This window comes from Neoarius graeffei, chromosome 16, assembly GCF_027579695.1.
Source record: "Neoarius graeffei isolate fNeoGra1 chromosome 16, fNeoGra1.pri, whole genome shotgun sequence".
NCBI classification, from domain to species: Eukaryota; Metazoa; Chordata; class Actinopteri; order Siluriformes; family Ariidae; genus Neoarius; species Neoarius graeffei.
Genome location: NC_083584.1, coordinates 2,957,395 through 2,976,000, shown reverse-complemented (window position 1 = coordinate 2,976,000; position 18,606 = coordinate 2,957,395). Strand labels below are relative to the sequence as shown.

General features: G+C 49.8%; 1 protein-coding gene across 1 annotated transcript in view; it reads right to left on the bottom strand.

The window, feature by feature from the left end:
- Positions 1-17,319, bottom strand: part of LOC132900316 (suppressor of cytokine signaling 7-like) — a 118,031-nt gene extending 100,712 nt beyond the window's left edge. Inside the window, exons 1-8 of the mRNA XM_060942315.1 lie at positions 15,247-17,319; positions 14,218-14,270; positions 12,983-13,087; positions 12,717-12,812; positions 12,463-12,599; positions 12,185-12,353; positions 10,948-11,076; positions 4,011-4,146 (exon numbers count right to left, since the gene is read on the bottom strand). Coding sequence (XP_060798298.1) covers positions 4,011-4,146; positions 10,948-11,076; positions 12,185-12,353; positions 12,463-12,599; positions 12,717-12,812; positions 12,983-13,087; positions 14,218-14,270; positions 15,247-16,169 — 1,748 coding nt within the window. The 5' untranslated portion in view covers positions 16,170-17,319. The remainder of the gene's footprint in view (positions 1-4,010; positions 4,147-10,947; positions 11,077-12,184; positions 12,354-12,462; positions 12,600-12,716; positions 12,813-12,982; positions 13,088-14,217; positions 14,271-15,246) is intronic.
- Between the last annotated feature and the right edge of the window lie 1,287 nt (positions 17,320-18,606).

Below are 18,606 nucleotides of genomic sequence, written 5' to 3'. Positions count from 1 at the left end.
TTTATAACATAGTCAATCCACTTCCACCTCGCCGTTCTCACTCTGACTGCCGAAGTGCCCAAGTCACCGGATCTAGAAGTTAAGTTTGATAAGATAACCCCTCCCCCCAGGCAGCTAAGGCCTCTACTTATTGGTTCATTGCGCAACTAGGGCTGCAGCCTATTGGTTGATATTTTGTAGCACTTGTCAGATCTCTTAGCTAGTCCCACCCTCTTAGAGGAGGATTTTCCTCCTCTCTCTCATTGAAGTCTATGTTAACCACGAGCCGCCAGTGCCGGAGACTGTTTGAATCGGAGTGAATGGGAGCCGAAGGGAGGAAGATCCTCCGTGCAGTAATTTCTAATAGCGAGCGATAGGGGGTGCTAATGTAATTTCACCCAGAGAAACAAATATAATGTACATGTCGTATTTGGCAGTAAAATAGTAATATTCAAGGACAGCAATTCATTAAATTGGTCAAGACAATTTCAACTTTTTATTCTTAGAATTTTTAAGGAGGATCTTCCTCCCTCTCCTCACTGGAGAAGCCACCTGTGGTGTGTATATAAGGGCAGTGTGAGCTCGTGTGTGTGTGTGTGTGTGTGTGTGTGTGTGTGTGTGTGTGTGTGTGTGTACATGGGCAGTGGGAGCTCCTCTGTGTGTGTGTGTGTGTGTGTGTGTGTGTGTGTATACAAGGGCAGTGTGAGCTCCTCTGTGTGTGTGTGTGTGTGTGTGTGTGTACGTACACAAGGGCGGTGTGAGCTCCTCTGTGTGTGTGTGTGTGTGTGTGTGTGTGTGTACATGGGCAGTGGGAGCTCCTCTGTGTGTGTGTGTGTACATGGGCAGTGGGAGCTCCTCTGTGTGTGTGTGTGTGTGTGTGTGTGTACATGGGCAGTGGGAGCTCCTCTGTGTGTGTGTGTGTGTGTGTGTGTGTGTGTGTGTGTGTGTGTGTGTGTGTGTGTGTGTGTGTGTGTGTGTACATGGGCAGTGGGAGCTCCTGTGTGTGTGTGTGTACATGGGCAGTGGGAGCTCCTCTGTGTGTGTGTGTGTGTGTGTGTGTGTGTGTGTGTGTGTGTGTGTGTGTGTGTGTGTGTGTGTACATGGGCAGTGGGAGCTCCTGTGTGTGTGTGTGTACATGGGCAGTGGGAGCTCCTCTGTGTGTGTGTGTGTGTGTGTGTGTGTGTGTGTGTGTGTGTGTGTGTGTGTACATGGGCAGTGGGAGCTCCTCTGTGTGTGTGTGTATACAAGGGCAGTGTGAGCTCCTCTGTGTGTGTGTGTGTGTGTGTGTATACAAGGGCAGTGTGAGCTCCTCTGTGTGTGTGTGTGTGTGTGTGTGTGTGTGTGTGTGTGTGTATATATACAAGGGCAGTGGGAGCTCCTCTGTGTGTGTGTGTGTGTGTGTGTGTGTGTGTGTGTGTGTGTGTGTGTGTGTGTGTACATGGGCAGTGGGCGCTCCTCTGTGTGTGTGTGTGTGTGTGTGTGTGTGTGTGTACATGGGCAGTGGGAGCTCCTCTGTGTGTGTGTGTGTGTGTGTGTGTGTGTGTGTGTGTGTACAAGGGCAGTGTGAGCTCCTCTGTGTGTGTGTGTGTGTGTGTGTGTGTGTGTGTGTGTGTGTGTGTATACAAGGGCAGTGGGAGCTCCTCTGTGTGTGTGTGTGTGTGTGTGTGTGTGTGTGTGTATACAAGGGCAGTGGGAGCTCCTCTGTGTGTGTGTGTGTGTATACAAGGGCAGTGGGAGCTCCTCTGTGTGTGTGTGTGTGTGTGTGTGTGTACATGGGCAGTGGGAGCTCCTGTGTGTGTGTGTGTGTACATGGGCAGTGGGAGCTCCTCTGTGTGTGTGTGTGTGTGTGTGTGTGTGTGTGTGTGTGTGTGTGTATACAAGGGCAGTGTGAGCTCCTCTGTGTGTGTGTGTGTGTGTGTGTGTGTACAAGGGCAGTGTGAGCTCCTCTGTGTGTGTGTGTGTGTGTATACAAGGGCAGTGTGAGCTCCTCTGTGTGTGTGTGTGTGTGTGTGTATATATACAAGGGCAGTGTGAGCTCCTCTGTGTGTGTGTGTGTGTGTACAAGGGCAGTGTGAGCTCCTCTGTGTGTGTGTGTGTGTGTATACAAGGGCAGTGTGAGCTCCTGTGTGTGTGTGTGTGTGTGTGTGTGTGTGTGTGTGTGTGTGTGTGTGTGTGTATACAAGGGCAGTGGGAGCTCCTCTGTGTGTGTGTGTGTGTACAAGGGCAGTGTGAGCTCCTCTGTGTGTGTGTGTGTGTGTGTGTGTGTGTGTGTGTACAAGGGCAGTGGGAGCTCCTCTGTGTGTGTGTGTGTGTGTGTGTGTGTATACAAGGGCAGTGGGAGCTCCTCTGTGTGTGTGTGTGTATACAAGGGCAGTGGGAGCTCCTCTGTGTGTGTGTGTGTGTGTGTGTGTGTGTGTGTGTGTGTGTGTGTGTGTACATGGGCAGTGGGAGCTCCTGTGTGTGTGTGTACATGGGCAGTGGGAGCTCCTCTGTGTGTGTGTGTGTGTGTGTGTGTGTGTGTGTGTGTACATGGGCAGTGGGAGCTCCTGTGTGTGTGTGTACATGGGCAGTGGGAGCTCCTCTGTGTGTGTGTGTGTGTGTGTGTATACAAGGGCAGTGTGAGCTCCTCTGTGTGTGTGTGTGTGTGTGTGTGTGTGTGTGTGTGTGTGTATACAAGGGCAGTGGGAGCTCCTCTGTGTGTGTGTGTGTGTGTGTGTATACAAGGGCAGTGTGAGCTCCTCTGTGTGTGTGTGTGTGTGTGTGTGTGTGTGTGTGTGTGTGTGTGTGTATACAAGGGCAGTGGGAGCTCCTCTGTGTGTGTGTGTGTGTGTGTGTATACAAGGGCAGTGGGAGCTCCTCTGTGTGTGTGTGTGTGTGTGTGTGTGTATACAAGGGCAGTGTGAGCTCCTCTGTGTGTGTGTGTGTGTGTGTGTGTGTGTGTGTGTGTGTGTGTGTGTGTGTGTGTATACAAGGGCAGTGTGAGCTCCTCTGTGTGTGTGTGTGTGTATATATACAAGGGCAGTGTGAGCTCCTCTGTGTGTGTGTGTGTGTGTGTGTGTGTGTGTGTATACAAGGGCAGTGTGAGCTCCTCTGTGTGTGTGTGTGTGTGTGTGTGTGTGTACAAGGGCAGTGGGAGCTCCTCTGTGTGTGTGTGTACATGGGCAGTGGGAGCTCCTCTGTGTGTGTGTGTGTGGGGGGGGTGCATGGGCAGTGGGAGCTCCTCTGTGTGTGTGTCTGTGGGGGGGGGGGGGGTGCATGGGCAGTGGGAGCTCCTCTGTGTGTGTGTGTGTGTGTGTGTGTACATGGGCAGTGGGAGCTCCTCTGTGTGTGTGTGTGTGTGTGTGTGCATGGGCAGTGGGAGCTCCTCTGTGTGTGTGTGTGCATGGGCAGTGGGAGCTCCTCTGTGTGTGTGTGGGGGGGGGGGGGGGTGCATGGGCAGTGGGAGCTCCTCTGTGTGTGTGTGTGTGGGGGGGGGTGCATGGGCAGTGGGAGCTCCTCTGTGTGTGTGTGTGTGTGTGTGTGTGTGTGCATGGGCAGTGGGAGCTCCTCTGTGTGTGTGTGTGTGTGCATGGGCAGTGGGAGCTCCTCTGTGTGTGTGTGTGTGTGCATGGGCAGTGGGAGCTCCTCTGTGTGTGTGTGTGTGTGCATGGGCAGTGGGAGCTCCTCTGTGTGTGTGTGTGTGTGCATGGGCAGTGGGAGCTCCTCTGTGTGTGTGTGTGTGTGTGTGTGTGTGTGCATGGGCAGTGGGAGCTCCTCTGTGTGTGTGTGTGTGTGTGTGTGTGTGTGCATGGGCAGTGGGAGCTCCTCTGTGTGTGTGTGTGTGTGTGTGTGCGCGCATGGGCAGTGGGAGCTCCTCTGTGTGTGTGTGTGTGTGTGTGTGTGTGTGTGTGTGTGTGTGTGTGCATGGGCAGTGGGAGCTCCTCTGTGTGTGTGTGTGTGTGTGTGTGTGTGTACGTACATGGGTAGTGGGAGCTCCTCTGTGTGTGTGTGTGTGTGTGTGTGTGTGTGTGTGTGTGTGTGTGTGTACGTACATGGGCAGTGGGAGCTCCTCTATGTGGTCGATGCGGACGAGTTGTCTGATGCAGAAGCGACAGAGATGCTGCAGTGACTTCACACTGCTGAACCGAGACACTGGGTACAGGAGCTGCACCGGAGTCGGGGGAAGACCTGAGAGACAGAGATACAATTATATCTACAAATACTACTACTACTACTAATACTAATAAATAATAATAATAATAATAATAATAATCCCATTTCCAGAAAAGTTTCAAAATGCATTATAAATATAATTGTGTGATTTGTTAATTCTTGTGAACATTTATTTACTGGGAGCTGAGCGTTTAGTTGTAAAGGTGTGGCTTTTTCAAGATGTGTTGTACATGGGTTTTAAATTAATTTTAAAAAACCCTCCTAGAACTGCCACCTTATTGTGGTGGAGGGGTTTGTGTGCTTGAATGATCCTAGGAGCTATGTTGTCGGGGGCATTATGCCCCTGTCAGGGTTTCCCAAGGCAGACAGGTCCTAGGTGACAGGCCAGACCAAGAGCAGTTCACCAAAACCCTTATGGAGAAACAATCGAGGACCGTGACGTCACCCGGTATGGCGCAGCCAGGGCCCCACCCTGGAGCCAGGCCCGGGGTTGGGGCTCGTATGCGAGCGCTTGGTGGCCGGGCCTTTGCCCATGGGGCCCTGCCGGGCTCAGCCTGAAGAGGTGACATGGGCCCGACCTCCTGTGGGTTCACCACCCACAGAGGTAGCAGTAGGGGACTGGTGCAGTGTGGATTGAGTGGCAGTCGAAGGCAGGGGCCTCGACGATCTGATCCCCGGACACAGCGGCTAGCTGTTGGGACATGGAATGTCACTTCGCTGGGGGGGAAAGAGCCTGAGCTTGTGCGGGAGGTTGAGAGGTACTGGCTAGAGATAGTCGGGCTCACCTCCACGCACAGCTTGGGCTCTGGAACCCAGCTCCTCGAGACGGGCTGGACTCTCCACTTCTCTGGAGTCGCCCATGGTGAGCAGCGGTGGCCTGGTGTGGGCTTGCTTATAGCTCCCCAGCTCAGCCACCATGTGTTGGAGTTTACCCCAGTGAACGAGAGGGTCGCCTCTCTGCGCCTTCGGATTGGGGAGAGGGCTCTTGCTGTTGTTTGTGCCTACGGGCCGAATAGCAGTATAGAGTATCCGGACTTCTTGGAGTCCCTGGGAGAGGTACTGAGGGGTGCTCAGACTGGGGACTCCATTGTGCTACTGGGGGACTTCAATGCTCATGTGGGCGACGACAGTGACACCTGGAGGGGCGTGGTTGGGAGGAACGGCCTCCCCGATCTGAACCCGAGTGGTGTTTTGTTATTGGACTTCTGTACTAGTCACGGTTTGTCCATAACAAACACCATGTTCGAGCATAGGAGTGTCCATAAGTGCACGTGGCACCAGGACACCTTAGGTCGGAGGTCGATGATAGACTTTGTTGTCGTTTCATCTGATCTCCGGGCCTATGTCTTGGACACTCGGGTGAAGAGAGGGGCTGAGCTGTCAACTGATCACCACCTGGTGGTGAGTTGGATCTGCTGGCGGAGGAGGAAGCCGGACAGACCTGGCAGGCCCAAACGTATGGTGAGGGTCTGCTGGGAACGTCTGGCCGAGCATTCTGCTGGGGAGGTCTTTAACTCCCACCTCCGGGAGAGCTTTTCCCAGCTTCCAAGGGAGGCAGGGGACATTGACTCTGAGTGAACCATGTTCTCTACCTCCATTGTAGATGCGGCTGTTCGGAGCTGTGGCCGCAAGGTCTCCGGTGCCTGTCATGGCGGCAATCCCCGAACCCGGTGGTGGACACCAGAAGTAAGGGATGCTGTCAAGCTGAAGAAGGAGTCCTATCGGCCCATGTTGACCTTCGGGACTCCTGAGGCAGCTGACGGGCATCGGCAGGCCAGGCGTGCCGCAGCTCGGGCAGTTGCGGAGGCAAAACCTCTGAACTGGGAGGAGTTCGGGGAGGACATGGAGAAGGACTATCGGTCGGCCTCGAAGAAATTCTGGCAAACCGTCCGGCGCCTCAGGAGGGGGAAGCAGTACTCTGCCAACACTGTTTACAGTGTGGGTGGGGAGCTGTTGACCTCGACTGGGGACATTGTCAGGCGGTGGAAGGAATACTTTGAGGATCTCTTCAATCCCACCGTCACATCTTCCATTGAGGAAGTGGAGGTTGATGACTCAGAGGTGGACTCGTCCATTACCCAAGCTGAAGTCACTGAGGTGGTTTGCAAGCTCCTCGGTAGCAAGGCACCGGGGGTGGATGAGATCTGCCCTGAGTATCTCAAGTCTCTGGATGTTGTGGGGCTGTCTTGGTTGACACGCCTCTGCAACATCGCGTGGCGGTCAGGGACAGTGCCTCTGGAGTGGCAGACCGGAGTGGTGGTCCCTCTTTTTAAGAAAGGGGAAAATCTGAGTGTGCTCCAATTATAGGGGAAAATCACACTTCTCAGCCTCCCAGGGAAGGTTTACTCCAGGGTACTGGAGAGGAGAATTCGACCAATAGTCGAACCTCGGATCCAGGAGCAACAATGCGGTTTTCGTCCTGGTCGTGGAACACTGGACCAGCTCTATACCCTTCATAGGGTGCTCGAGGGTTCATGGGAGTTTGCCCAACCAGTCCACATGTGCTTTGTGGATCTGGAGAAGGCATTCGACCGTGTCCCCCGTGGTATTCTGTGGGGGGTGCTTCGGGAGTATGGGGTTTGGGGCTCTTTGCTAAGGGCTGTCCGGTCCCTGTACGAACGGAGCAGGAGTCTGGTTCGCATTGCCGGCAGCAAGTCAGAACTGTTCCCAGTGCATGTTGGACTCTGGCAGGGCTGCCCTTTGTCACCGGTTCTGTTCATAATCTTTATGGACAGAATTTCTAGGCACAGCCAGGGGCCGGAAGGAATCCTGTTTGGGAACCACAGGATTTCATCTCAGCTTTTTGCGGATGATGTTGTCCTGTTGGCTTCTTCAAACCAGGACCTTCAGCATGCACTGGGGTGGTTTGCAGTCGAGTGTGAAGCGGCTGGGATGAGAATCAGCACCTCCAAGTCCGAGGCCATGGTTCTCGACCGGAAAAGGGTGGCTTGCCCTCTCCAGGTTGGTGGAGAAGTCCTGCCTCAAGTGGAGGAGTTTAAGTATCTCGGGATCTTGTTCACGAGTGAGGGAAGGATGGAGCGCGAGATCGACAGGCGGATCGGTGCAGCCTCTGCAGTGATGCGGTTGCTTTACTGGTCCATCATGGTGAAGAAGGAGCTGAGCCAAAAGGCGAAGCTCTCAATTTACCGGTCAATCTACGTTCCGACTCTCACCTATGGTCATGAGCTTTGGGTCATGACCGAAAGAACAAGATCACGAATACAAGCAGCCGAAATGAGTTTCCTTCGCAGGGTGGCTGGGTGCTCCCTTAGAGATAGGGTGAGAAGCACAGTCACTCGGGAGGAGCTCGGAGTAGAGCCGCTGCTCCTCCACATCGAGAGGAATCAGCTGAGGTGGCTCGGGCATCTTTTTCGGATGCCTCCTGGACACCTCCCTGGGAGGTGTTCCAGGCATGTCCCCCCGGGAGGAGGCCCCGGGGAAGACCCAGGACACGCTGGAGGGACTGTGTCTCTCGGCTGGCCTGGGAACGCCTCGGTGTTCTTCCCGAGGAGCTGTCCGAGGTGTCTGGGGAAAGGGAAGTTTGGGCTTCCATGCTCAGACTGCTGCCTCCGCGACCCGGCCCCGGATAAAGCGGAAGACGACGAGACGAGACATTTATTTAACTGACAAAAGTACAAAGAAAAGATTTTCAATAGTTTTACTGACCAACTTTATTGTATTTTGTAAATATAAACAAAGTTAGAATTTGATTCCTGTAACACATTCAAAAAGTTCAGACAGAGACAAAATAAGACTGAAAAGTTTATAAAAGATATTCAAGTAACACCATTCTGGAAGATTCCACAATCAGCAGGTTAATTGGTCACACGATTGGGTTTAAAAGGAGCAGCACCAAAGGCTCAGTCTCTGCAAGTAAGGATGGGCGTGGCTCACTGCTTTTTGCCAAAATTCATGAGAGAATTGTTCGTCAATTCAAAAAGAAAATTTAGGTCTTTCAAACTCTACAACCCATAATATTGTGAAAAGATTCAGGAAATTTGGAGACATCTCAGTGTGTAAAGGGTGGGGTCAGAAACCACTGTTGAATGGGCGTGACCTTTGAGCCCTCAGGTGGCACTGCCCGAGAAACCATCATGCTAATGTGACAAATACAGCCACATGGGCTTGGGAGGACTTCAGAAAACCATCATCACTTAACACAGTCCATCACTGCAACCAGAAATACAACCTGAAACTGTATTACACAAGGAGGAAGACATTCATCAATTCTCTACAGAAATGTCACCGATTTCTCTAGGCCTGAACTCATCTCAGATGGACCGAAAGACAGTGGAAACGTGTGCTGTGGTCAGATGAGTCACATTTCAGCTCGTTTTCAGGAAAATCGGACGTTGAGTTCTCAGTGCCAAACGTGAACATGACCATCCAGTTTGTTATCAGAGAAAGGTGTAAAAGCAGTATCTGTGATGGTATTTTTTTGGGGGGGAATCAATGCCCACAGCATGGAGTAACTGTGTGTGTGTGTGTGTGTGTGTGTGTGGGTACCAGTGATGCAGAGGGATTTTAGAGAGACATATTCATCAAGGCGACGTCTCTTCCCGGGAAGTCCATGCTTATTTGAGCAGGACAATGCCATGCTTCATTCTGCACGGACTACAACAGCGTGGCTTCGTAGACATAGAGTGCCTGTGCTTGACTAGCTTGCTGCTAGTCCCGCTCTGTCTCCTATTGAAAATGTATGGAGCATCATGAAGAGGAGAATCAGATAACGGAGACCACGGACTGGTGAGCAGCTGAAGTCTTGTATCAAGCAAAAATGGACAAAAATTCCAATCGCAAAACTGCAACAATTTGTATCCTCAGATGCCATACGATTAAAAAGTGTTATGAAAGGAAAGGGGATGGAACACAACAGTAATAATGCCTCTGTCCCAACTTGTTTTTGAGTGTGTTGCAGGAATCAAATTCTAACTTTGTTTATATTTTAAAAATATGGTTAAAGGTGCAGTACGAGATTTTGGAATAACGGTTCCCGCAAGCCATATTTTGAAAAGAAACACGCCCGCCCTCGCCATGCTCCCACCCCCCGCGTCTCCACCCCTCCCCCCCTCCCCCCGCGTCTCCACCCCCCTCCCTACCCGCACCTCCAAAGCACATGAACGCGCATTGCCAGTTCCCGAGCATTCATGGTTGTCGCGAGGACTGTTTGCATTAACTCAGTGTGTTTCAACCACTGTTAGCGCAGAAGGAGAGATCATCAGGTGTGCCGTGGCGTCTTCTCAGGTAAGACTGAACAACATCGTAGCGAAAGTAACCAACTAACATGATTATCATTTCAAGAAATATTTGTCTGCATACTACATTAGAAGTTGACTTTTCACTTGTTTTCATACTTGTTATACCTAATCTAATTGTAGTAAGACTGATATGTCGGGGGTTCTGTAGTAGTCACCGCCCTAGCCCAAGCAGTGTTCATGGCTAAGGTTCATGTTGATAGCTCTAATCTGCATTTTACTATTGTTTTTTCGCGGAACAGTCCCAATTCATAAATAAATAAGAGTTATCGTTTGTGCCACATACAGCTAAGCTAACAAATCGTTTGTATGCATGAAATAAATACCATGGAAAAACTACCATCAAGGACGTAATACGACTTTACATGTTAGTATAACAATCCGTGTCAGCTAACTTTGCAAATCATGCTAACTTAGCAAAATCTACATTGTGGTCCGTATCATCGGTTATACTCTCGCTGCCAGGGTGTACACTTGTTAAAACGACAACACTGTCGTATCTGAAAATGTAATAAATACATAATGTTATCTTACCTATCGAGTAGAAACAGGGCCACCATTGCAGCGGTTTGAAGTCCTTTTTGTTGTTTGAGTCGCCGCCAGTGATCGAAAGCTGCGCCAATGTTCACTCTGGTCTTGACTCGTCCTTTTTCATAAAGTTTCCTGGCAGTTGCCTTTTCGAATACAGATTTTCGTTTTCTTTTTTGACCAGTTGTGTGCATCTGTTCTGCCATAGTGTTATGTAATTATTGTAGGCCAGTATCTAGATAAAATGGGCTAGTATGGTAGGCTATCTATCCGTTGCTTTGAAATGGCTTAGTTCACCTGGAGTTGTCCCTGCGCATACTGTACGTGCAAGGGTAGGGGCGGGGGTGGGGCAGTGAGGGTTGGGGGTCGTGGGCTTCAGTCTGACTGATGTGTCAGTATCCAATCATTTTGAGGTGGTTACCTCGATAGGATTTGATGGCGTTTTTCCTTTATTTTACACTGTAGACTGGATTAAAATATTTCGTTTTTGGGTCAAACCTTCTATTGTACTGCTTGCAACATGGGTGTGAGGAGCTTTTCAAGCAATATGGTAAAAAATACTCCTGAAAAAGATCTCGTACTGCACCTTTAAGTTGGTCAGTAAAACTATTGAAAATCTTTTCTTTCGCATGAGCTAACAAATCACAGATTTTTGTTTTTACGGCATTTTGGAAAATATCCCAACTTTTTTTGGAAATGGGGCTAATAATAATAATAAGAAGAATGGGTTCATTTTTGTATTTTTTTTTTAAACAGTAAAATATTAACTTTCCTGGCTAGGCGGAGTCAACACATTAATGATGGTAATGAGGCTCAGCCCATTTAAATAGCATTTAAAAATGTCTCCGCCCCCATGCAATGTTCTGAAACTGTCTCTGCCCACCTGGTCAGGGCCATGATTGGCCAAAAGTTCTAAGAGTTAAAACTCCATTCATATGTTTCTTCTGATAGTGAACAGGTGATGAGGAGAGTGAGGCTAGAGCGATGGTGAACAGGTGATGAGGAGAGTGAGCTAGAGTGATGGTGAACTCACCTGGAACTCGTGAACGCAGGAAGTACAGGAATCGTCCATTTTTGGAGTGCATGATGGCTCGCTCGATAAACTCCACCACCGAGTGACAACGATCCTCAAACTTTGGGTGACACCACAGACTGAATGTTCCTGTGAGCGTGTGCACACACACACACAATTATATTATCTGTGTGATAGAAACATTACCCAAAAAGAATATAGTCCTGGGTGGGAGGAGCATACTCTCTCTCCCCCATCAATCACAATGACTTTAGCCAATCATGGGCTAGTCTGTGAGCTCATATGTGGAAGAGGGCAGATAGCACTTTCCTCAGAGTGTGTTACACCACCCTGTGAGGCAACACGAGCAGCAGTAGGAAAAGAGTTAGCTTACAGCTAGGACCAAATTTGGGAGAAAATGTGGGGAATAAAAACACAGATACAGACAGCAGCGTTCTGGAACACATCCAAACAACAGACTTTTAAAAAATCTCCCTCATATTAAAGCATTTTGGGACAGAATTCAAATCCCCTTCTTGCTCAGGTACCATCAGAGCTATATCAGGATGTGTAGGCGGAGCTAAAAATGCTTCAGACCATTGATTGGTCAAACAGTCGCACAAACATCCAGTTTTTTTTTTTTTTAAGATTTATTGTTTAATTGTTCCCCGAGGTCCAAACAACATCCTCAAAATCCTACATGGCTGCCTGTTCACTTCATCTGCGCATTAGGTAGGGTTTAACATGGTGAATCTCTACACACTGCCTCAGGCCCAAACACTTGAGATTGAGCTACAGGAAACCCCTCCCCCACCCACTGGCACCACTTTGGCTGGTGTTTTGTCATTTCATTACATTTCAGAGAGAAAGCAAAAGACGAGAATGAGGAACGACTAACTCTGATCCACTAAACAAAAAAGCCGTGACTGTTCTAAAGGGAACAGAGTGCTTTCTGCAGAATTGGAACACTTCCTCTTTTTTCGAAAGAAACTTCACCACTTCCTGTTCCTACACACTTCCAGAGAACGACACAGACGAGAGAACATGAAATGCTCCGACAGTGTGTGTAGGGCAGGAGCTGATCTGTGTGTGTGTGCACGCGTGTCTGTCTGTCTTGTGGTTAGGTGCTGAGAGGGTGATATACACACGTGTGTGTGTGTGTGTGTGTGTGTGTGTGTGTGTGTGTAAGAAAAGTGTGTAGAATTCAAATGTTTTCTGAGAGAAACAGGATGCGTGGGACAGACGTGTGTGTGTGTACCTCTGTAGTGCTCCATGCGGGTGTGGTGTGTGACCCCCTGTGATCTGAAGCTCAGGCTGAGGATGTATCGTGGGTCTGAACTGTCTCGCACCAGGAACGAGCCGTCTGCCTTCCCCTTCAGCTTCATCTCCGCATCCTCCCAGTTCATTGGCCCCCAGTACCACCCGCACTGACACACACACACACACACACACACGTCACTCCTCCTGCCCCGCCCTAAACAAAGGACACAGTGACAAAACTGAGGGATATATAATAGAGACAGACAGGTGTCTCACCTTCTCCAGCTCTCGGAGGCTGGTGGCAAAGCTGCTGGTCAGGGGACACAACAGGGACCGCCGCTGCACCGGACCACTCGACTGGCTGTCACTCTGGAGGGGGCGTGGCCTTGGCGGAACACTGCGGAGAGTTGTATCTGCAACAGCACAATGCGGATACTTACTCGTGTGTGTGTGTGTGTGTGTTTACACAATATTAGTTTATTAAACTGTGTGTGTGTGTGTGTGTGTGTGTGTGTGTGTGTGTGTGTTACCATTCAGGCTCAGGCTGTGGTGGATGTGTGTGTGTGAAGGCTGTAGTGATTGCACTGAGGAAAGTAACCGTCCGGGCTGAGGTGCTCCCAAATCATCTTCACACAAACAAACAACACACGTATAACAAACAAACAAACAAACAAACCTTTATATTAAAGGGGCAAAAAACACAAGAAAAGTAGAAGAATTGTGAACATCTGGTTATATAACAGAGAGAGAGAGAGAGAGAGAGAGAGAGAGAGAGAGAGAGAGAGAGAGAGTGTACCGAGCAGGCTGAGACTTCTCCTGGGTGGAGGAGGAGGTGTGGGAGGATGGAGAGAGTTTACACTCCTTAGAGAAATGTCCACATCGACCAGAGACACAGTCTCACCTAAACAGTACAGAGAGTGAAAGACATCAAAAGACAGGAGAAAGAGAGAGAGAGAAATAGAGAGAAAAAATATTCCTCACGCTGATTTCATGGTCTGGAGGAGCACTCACACTGGGGTGGAGGACTGAGAACCCTGTTCTGAGGGACGTTTTAGCTCCTACTTCAGGGGAGGTTCTCTCTCAGCACAAGAGGAACTATGAGTGACGGAAGTGTATGATGATTGGTCTAACATGAAACAATGCAGCATCGCAAACCGCCATTTTGAAAAGCCTGTGTAAAACGTTTGCCGTATAAACGGCTCTTAATGCCAGCGTTAAAAAAACAGAAATAAAACACGGACAAACGGAGTGACAGTGAAGTCCAGGTGTTACTGAGCGGATGAGAGTTTGTGTGTGATGGAGGAAATACAGCACGATTTTAAAACACGTCTCAGTGAAATATAAAAATCTTCACTAGCATGTCCTTCTGACGTCACACTAACAGGCTGGCTCACGCCGCTCCAGCGTTCCGACTGATGGTGCAAATACAAACAGGAAAAAGCCGTTGAAAGTGAGTAGTTCTCAGGGAGCACTCCAGGGGGCAGTTCCTCTCAGGGCGCACTCCAGGGGGCGGTTCCTCTCAGGGTGCACTCCAGGGGGCGGTTCCTCTCAGGGAGCACTCCAGGGAGCGGTTCGGTCTGAAAGCATCTCTACTGAAACGCTCTCACGTCCTCACAACCAGGAGACCCGTCTGGTTTATACTCAACGCATCATCTCGTGTACAGAAGCAGCGGTAACGTGAGTAACATCGTTCCCACACTTCTGTACATCCAGAAGATTTAAAAGCAACCTTCTCACATCAGAGACTCAGAGTTTCTCTCATTTCAATCAAGTGATCCCTAGTGTGGGAGTGTCTGTAAAGTAACATGAACACTTTATAAACCTGTCTCACTGCTCTGAAGGGAGCCGACACCCTAAATCACTCCCATTCCCACCCCTCCGACAACGGTACTGCCCACACCACTCCTCCTCTCATTTACACACAGATAAAAACTTCACTTAACTTCTTGTATCACTCGATGTGTTTGTAATCGCCCTGTACACTGCTGCACATCACACACACACGTATAAATGAGAGGGTGATGTCCTCACCAGTGAAGGGAATAGGAGAGTAGGAGCCACTGTGAGGCCTGACCATCTGAGACCTAACACACACACACACACACACACACACAGAGAGGAAGAAAACAGATTAAAATGATTTCAGCGTTTATCTGATTAGTCAGTTGCTCATGTAAAACACACACAACAATAATGCTGATTAACACAACTCCACCTTTTTACTGTCCAGACTAGGTACAGACCTCACACACATCTCTCACTAAATATTTTAATACCTCTAGAACCATCACCACGTGACGAGTGGAACACTAAAAACAATCTGCACATGGTAGGAAGGGGTGGAGCCATCAAAGGGGGCCAGGAACATTCACATGATGTGGCTATCAAAGGGGCGGGGCTACCATGGTCCACGATGTTTTCACCGCTGATGCATCAACCCAGTTAATGAAAGTACGTGTGGAATAATAAACACTTCTGACTGAAATAAAGCGCTGTTGTGTTTCTGCTCCGTCGGTGCGCTGAGTGTGTACTTTATCTCACGTTTCTGTTCCTGAAACTCGTCATATAAAGTGAAATTCTGTATTAAAGTGAAATGTCAAGGTTCTTCAGAAATTAACTACAATGCAGCACAATCATCAGTCTATAGGTTTTAAATGACAACAACAATGACAGAGATAATGAGAACGCTTTATTTAGTTTCATGAAAATATTAAGGGGCAGGGCTACGGGTGAACTCAAATTGTGATGTCACTAAATTACAGGTCCAACAGCTTTAAACGTGTAAATGATGAGATGTTATTAGACCTGAGTGAGCGAACATAGCGCATGTAATAATAAGATTGAACGGGTTTGTTAAAGATAAATTAGTAATATTCAGGTTAGTACCCTGCCTTTCGCCCGTAGTCAGCTGGGATAGGCTCCAGCTTGCCTGCGACCCTGTAGAAGGATAAAGCGGCTACAGATAATGAGATGAGATATTCAGGTTACTGGGGACATATGATGGAGAGTACAGATTTGAAACACTGTTTAAAGGAACTTTAAAGAGGGGCGTGTCCTGACCTGGGGGCATCGGGATCACCGGAGCCAAACACGTCGACGAGACTGCCTCCGGATGAAGTGGACGAAGCGAGGGACAGCCTCTTGTTGGTCATATGATCTCCGTCGGTGCTGCCGGTGCTTTTAGTGCGGAACAGTTTGCTCAGACACACCTTCAGCGAGCCCTTCCTGGACGTCCCTCGCTCCCTCTCTCTGCTCCCGCTGCTGCCGCCGCAGGCCGAGAGCTGCAGGGCCGAGCCCATGTGTTTCGGAGTGGGTGGGCGACTCGGAGGGGCTGGGGGACCGGTGGCATCCTGACAGCAGGGGTCAGAGGTCAGCTGGCGCACTAGCCCGGTCAGAGATGTCGAGTCGTTTAGAGTCTGAGTGAAACCCGTCTGCTGTTTCGCCCCCTTGTGTCCCACTTGGTTTGCACCCAAACCCTCCAACACCAACAGGGCGTCACTGGTCTCACTCGGGTCCTCTCCGGGCTGACAGGAGCACACCGAGATGTCTCCGTTGTCCTTTCGTGTCGTGTCCGAGCTCAGTCCGTTCTCACTCAGCCGCTGAGCCAGACTCAGGACAGGGTCCAGGGTGGACGTCCCGGTCCCGGGTCTGAGGGAGTCACTGGGGGTGAAGTGACCCAGTTTGTCCCCTATAGAGTGCTCCTTACGGTGTCTGTGACAGAGTCCTTCCTGAAGTTCCGGAGGTTCCTCACTGTTCCCGAGCCTGAGCACAGGGAGCCACTGGCAGGTCGGAGTGTCCGCGCTGTAATTCGGCTCCTCTCCTCCTCCTGCTGGGATTAGCCCGCTGCTCTTCTCTGCTCTCTGGTGAGAGGACAGCACCTCCTCACGCTCCGGCTCCAGGTCATCATACTCCGCTGCAGAAACCAGGCGCATGAGCACGAAGTCCGGACTCCGCCCCTGCGCGTTCACGTTAACGTTACTCATCAATCTCACAGGGTGCGCGCGCCTCTCTCTCCTTTCACATCTCACATCGCTGTCCTTCTGCTCCTCAGCGGTGGGGGAGTGACGTAAACGCCTCAGCGGTGAGGGGAGTGACGTAAATGCCTCAGCGGTGAGGAGAGTGACGTAAACGCCTCAGCAGTGAGGAGAGTGACGTAAACGCCTCAGCGGTGAGGGGAGTGACGTAAACGCCTCAGCGGCGAGGAGAGTGACGTAAACGCCTCAGCGGCGAGGAGAGTGACGTAAACGCCTCAGCGGCGAGGAGAGTGACGTAAACGCCTCAGCGGTGAGGGGAGTGACGTAAACGCCTCAGCGGCGAGGGGAGTGACGTAAACGCCTCAGCGGCGAGGAGAGTGACGTAAACGCCTCAGCGGCGAAGACAGTGACGTAAACGCCTCAGCGGCGAGGGGAGTGACGTAAATGCCTCAGCGGTGAGGGGAGTGACGTAAACGCCTCAGCGGTGAGGAGAGTGACGTAAACGCCTCAGCGGCGAAGACAGTGACGTAAACGCCTCAGCGGTGAGGAGAGTGACGTAAATGCCTCAGCGGCGAAGACAGTAACGTAAACGCCTCAGCGGTGATGTGAGTGACGTAAACGCCTCAGCGGCGAAGACAGTGACGTAAACGCCTCAGCGGTGAGGAGAGTGACGTAAACGCCTCAGCGGTGAGGGGAGTGACGTAAACGCCTCAGCGGTGAGGAGAGTGACGTAAACGCCTCAGCGGTGAGGGGAGTGACGTAAACGCCTCAGCGGCGAGGGGAGTGACGTAAACGCCTCAGCGGCGAGGGGAGTGACGTAAACGCCTCAGCGGTGAGGGGAGTGACGTAAACGCCTCAGCGGTGATGAGCGGAAGTCATTTTCAGCAGATGATTTGAGTTGTTTGTCGCAGGCTCTCCTGCATTAGCGCGGATGCTAGCTAACGGTCCGCCTGTGAGACAGTCACACAAATATTTCCACACGCGATAAACATCTCGTTTCACTCAGAAAAACATCGCGTGCGCGTTTATAAACTATAAACCAGAGCGGGTCCTCCTGCACGCGCCGCCGCTTTAAACGAGCTGCTGATGCTAACGAACAGCGCGAGCGCTTCAGGCTGAGGCTCCGCTGGCTTGGTTTACGGAAGTGCCAAAGTGCGCGGTGACGTCATCTCGCACTACGTAACCACCAGGAAGTAAAAACCATAACCAGGCGAGCGGCGCTGCTGTGGAACTCTGAAGCATTTTGGAGGCCAAAATCTGTCCGTTTGTTGCTTCGGCGTATCACGGCGTTGTTGGATTTACACAACATTTACGTTTAAATCAAAATGAAAGAGTTGAGATTTGTAGTTTATTTCTCAAACTACATTTCCGGGATTGTGACGGAGCGAACACGCGGACAAATGGGATGCGGCCGTTTCATCCGGGCATCGTGCTGTAACCACGCCCTCTGTTTCCCATGATCCCTTCAGCTGATCCGGGAAGCTCTCCGGGTTTTACCGTCAGCTGATCCGGGAAGCTCTCCGGGTTTTACCGTCAGCTGATCCGGGAAGCTCTCCGGGTTTTACCGTCAGCTCTTCTCTTCACTCTGTTTGGTTTAATATTTTGTTAAAGACTCCGTGAAAGCTTTCTGTTCCCGAACCTTATTTATCCTCTTGACTTTATTAACTATAAAGTTAATTCAGTTAAAAAATGCCATGTAAAGGTTTGCTGGGTTAATAATATAAAAACAAGAATAATTAGAATATAAATATATGTTGTTAAAATATTCTACTTATGTCCACGTGCTTGCATCCTGCGTTTGTAGATCATCCAACATGGCGGCGGATGCATACGTCACTGCTTTTTGTCACGTAGTTGCACACGAAGAATTCATTATAAAATTTCCCAACGAAAATTATTTTTAGAAAAAAAATATTTTAGCCTAAACTCTTTAAAATAACACCACATTATAAAGCGTGACACGCCCTAATAAAAAATTATTAAAGCTACAGGATCACAGGTATACTATAAATTAACTATTGGCCACATTTCAAATGCATCAATGTAAAGTTTTAGACAAGAGATTAACTTTTATTCGTTTAGAGATCAAACATTCCATTTTTTGAAATAGTCGCCATTTCAGACAAATGATTTCTATAACTATAGAATTTTAACCGATATTCATTCCCCAGAGAACATTCTGTACACAGCTCCCTCAGTACCCACTGTGGACCCTTTATTTTGTATTTGACATTTATATCAGTGCAAAGTTTCACGGGGCCGTTTTTTTGACTTGTTGCAGTCGTTCCCTGCCCAACTTCAATAAAACTAATTTTCAAAGACAAGCACCACCGTTACAAGACACAATAGTCAAAAGGTTACATGCAGAAACACCTCCAAATTTAACCCAGCGGTGGCACAAGAACACCAGGTGCAAACATGAAACTTGATGAAATCAGGAAACTCC